The sequence below is a fragment of the Hipposideros armiger genome, unplaced genomic scaffold, assembly GCF_001890085.2.
Source record: "Hipposideros armiger isolate ML-2016 unplaced genomic scaffold, ASM189008v1 scaffold_89, whole genome shotgun sequence".
In the NCBI taxonomy this organism is placed as follows: domain Eukaryota; kingdom Metazoa; phylum Chordata; class Mammalia; order Chiroptera; family Hipposideridae; genus Hipposideros; species Hipposideros armiger.
This window is the reverse complement of record NW_017731439.1, coordinates 3,823,879-3,827,006: the sequence shown is the minus strand read 5'-3', so window position 1 is coordinate 3,827,006 and position 3,128 is coordinate 3,823,879. Positions and strand designations below refer to the sequence as shown.

The following is a 3,128-nucleotide window of genomic DNA, read 5'->3' as shown; positions in this document are numbered from 1 at the left end:
CCACATATAAGTGAGATCATATGGTATTTGTCTTTCTCCGACTGACTTATTTCACTTAACATAATAGTCTCTAGGTCCATCCATATTGTCCCAAATGGTACGATTTCATTCTTCTTTATAGCAGAGTAATACTCCATTGTATAAATGTACCACAGTTTCTTAATCCAGCCATCTACCGAAGGGCATTTCGGTTCTTTCCAAGTCTCGCAATGAAAGAGTAAATGCGGTGACCGGGTTGATCGTGTTTTCTGCCATGATTCTGGACCATGATTCTTTTTTACAAATGAGTTATATTTCCAGTAGAGCATTTCCAACTGCCTTAGGAGGGCTGGTGAGAGATTCAACTAAGATGTGAAGAAATTTCTTATTGGGGCTAATTTATTAACTTTCCAGCCCCCTAGCAGCTATGAACATTTGAGAAGGTATGCACAATGATTAATTTTTCCACATTCTGCTTCAGAAACGCATAGAACAGTTGGTGATGAATTCTATCTGGCTTCTTTTGATGCTGAGAAGGGCAGGAAATTCAGGTCCAAAGAGCAGAAACTAAATATTATTTTAGAGCAGTTTAGTTCTAAGAAATTAGTACCTCATGCATTCGTTTCCCTCCTTGAAATGTCTTCTACAGCATTCTGCCAGGGATATCAGCATGACACAGGGAGGTTATACTGAGCAAACTTCGCTTAGGTCAGAGCCTGGAGCTTCTCTAATTCTAGAACCACATGTAGATAAGTGCTCATGAGGCCTGGACACTTGTCTAGGTAATTCTGAAATGCGGGCAGGGAAAGGAAAAAAAAGGGGGGGGAGGTGACATACTATATAGGTATCTGTCTATTTAAAATTGAGATAGCAGCAGACTTCCCAAGTGTGCCATAGACAACAACCATTAAAAGAAAAGCAAACATTCTCACATAAAAAACTGAAACTTCCATGCTCTCAAATTTCTATAAAAAATGAAAACAAATGGCAAACTAAAAATGGAAAAAAATATGACACTGTAAAGGGTTAATGTCCTTTCTGTGTAAAGAGTGCTTGTATTTGAATAATAAAATAATACATAACACAAAATACATGAAAAAAATGTAAGTGAAAAAAGACGTAAATAGGAAACTCACAAGTGGAGACATAAAAATGCCCAATAAACATATGAAAAGTATTCAGTTCCACTAATAATCTAATAAATGTAGATTATAATCATATATTTTGTTTACTGAGTAGCAAATTGTTATTTTCAGATTATACAGTATAATCAGGTTAGAAGGAAAATGCATATTTTCAATACAGATGGTAAGAGTATAAAGTGGAATAATCTTTCTAGACAATAATTTGGCACTGTGTATCAAAGCTTTTTAATGTAAATTCTATTTGATGCTATAAACTCTCTTCTGAAAATCCCAAGGAAATAATTATCATTTTGAGGAAGCACATTTCTGCAAGGAGACATGTTATGCCTCTGTTATTTTTATTATTAGAAAAGTTGAGAGGAAAAAAACATCCAAGTGTCCCATAATTGGAGATTGGTTGCAAAAAGCAGGGTGCATTAAAAATGGGATACATTTTTTAAAATGAGATTATATGAAGAATATAGCTGTATAGAGAGATGTGACAAAATAATAAGTTTTAAAAAGCAGTTACAAACAATAGTAAGGTCCTCAAATACATTTATTTTATTTTAGATTAGGACTAAGAATGCAGACTACATTTTATGAGTATTTATTTATGGATGATGAAATTATTCCTGACTTTGTATTCTTAGTTTTCATCCATGCTTATATAATTCCTGTTGAATTATTTTATAATAAGAACACAAGAAAAACTAAAATTTAAAAGAAAAGAGAAAAGTGGAAAAGAGAACATGTGGAGAATGGAAATGATGGAGAGAAAGTAAAAGAAGGCAGTTAGCAGAGCTCACTTGCTAAAACACTCTGGGGCCTGCAAATTATGTGTGTGTGTGTGTGTGTGTGTGTGTGTGTGTGTGTGTGTGTGTGTNATGTTCCTAAACTATAACTTCATGCCTTTGCATACCATCTTCAAAACGGCTTGGAGGAAGTTAAATGAAACCTATGTTCATACAAAAAAACTTCAAGTGAATGTTCACAGTGGCTTTATATATAGTTGCACCAAACTGGAAACATCCCAAATGTCTCAGATCTGGGGAATGGACAAACAAAATGTGCTACCTTCTTACAGTGGAATACTATTCATCAACCAAAAGAAACAAGCTACTGATGCCTGTAGTAACATGAGTGAATCCAAAATGCATTGTGCTAAATGAAAGAAGCCAGGATCAAAAAGCTACATAGAGTATGATTCCACTTATATGATATTCTTGCAAAGTAAAACTATAGGGACAAAAAAGAAAAGGATCAGTGGTTGCTAGGGTGTCTGTCACTTCCCAAGGGAATGGGAAACTTTTTTCAGAATGGTGAACTATTCTAGATCTTCATTGTTTTACCAGTTACATGACTATATGCATTTGCCAAAGCTCACAAATAGCGCATTCTACTGTATGTTAATTATACCTTACTAAGAACAATGGTTTGAGAAATACATTATTATCTTGTTGCTAACTTTCCATCTTCATAAACATTAAAATTGCCCTTTTTCCTTTACCTTTGTAATTTGCCTCATGGGAAAAATACACGAATATTTTTTTTCTTTTTGAAACTAAAATGACAATTCCAAACCTTTAGTTATGCTTTTGAAATTCTAAAACGTACTTTTTACCTTTAATTCTAGATGGAAGCTGTATCCACGGATGCTCCAGAATGTTGCTGAAGTAGAGCTGTCTACTTCCGTTTTAGGACAGAGAGTCACCATGCCGATATGCGTTGGGGCTACCGCGATGCAGTGCATGGCTCACGTGGATGGGGAGCTTGCAACTGTCCGAGGTAGGAAGAAGGGCTTCCCCCAAAGGGACAGGAGAGAATAACATTTAGTGACTCCTTTCTCTGTATGCATCAAGTAAACACTTCCCTGGATGTTTTTATACTTGCGAAAATTAAGCTCGTTGACTCTGCCACCAAAATGCCTGACCTTGTGCATCCTGTTCCTCTACTTGCTAACTCTATGACTCTGGGCAAGATACAATTTGCGCCTTGGTTTTGTTTTGTTTTTTTGTTTTTTTT

The 3,128-nt window shown here is 35.4% G+C and overlaps 1 protein-coding gene across 1 annotated transcript in view; it reads left to right on the top strand.

Moving 5' to 3' along the window:
• Nucleotides 1–3,128, top strand: part of HAO1 (hydroxyacid oxidase 1) — a 63,032-nt gene that overhangs the window by 14,721 nt on the left and 45,183 nt on the right. The window contains exon 2 of the mRNA XM_019644586.1: nucleotides 2,740–2,891. Coding sequence (XP_019500131.1) covers nucleotides 2,740–2,891 — 152 coding nt within the window. The remainder of the gene's footprint in view (nucleotides 1–2,739; nucleotides 2,892–3,128) is intronic.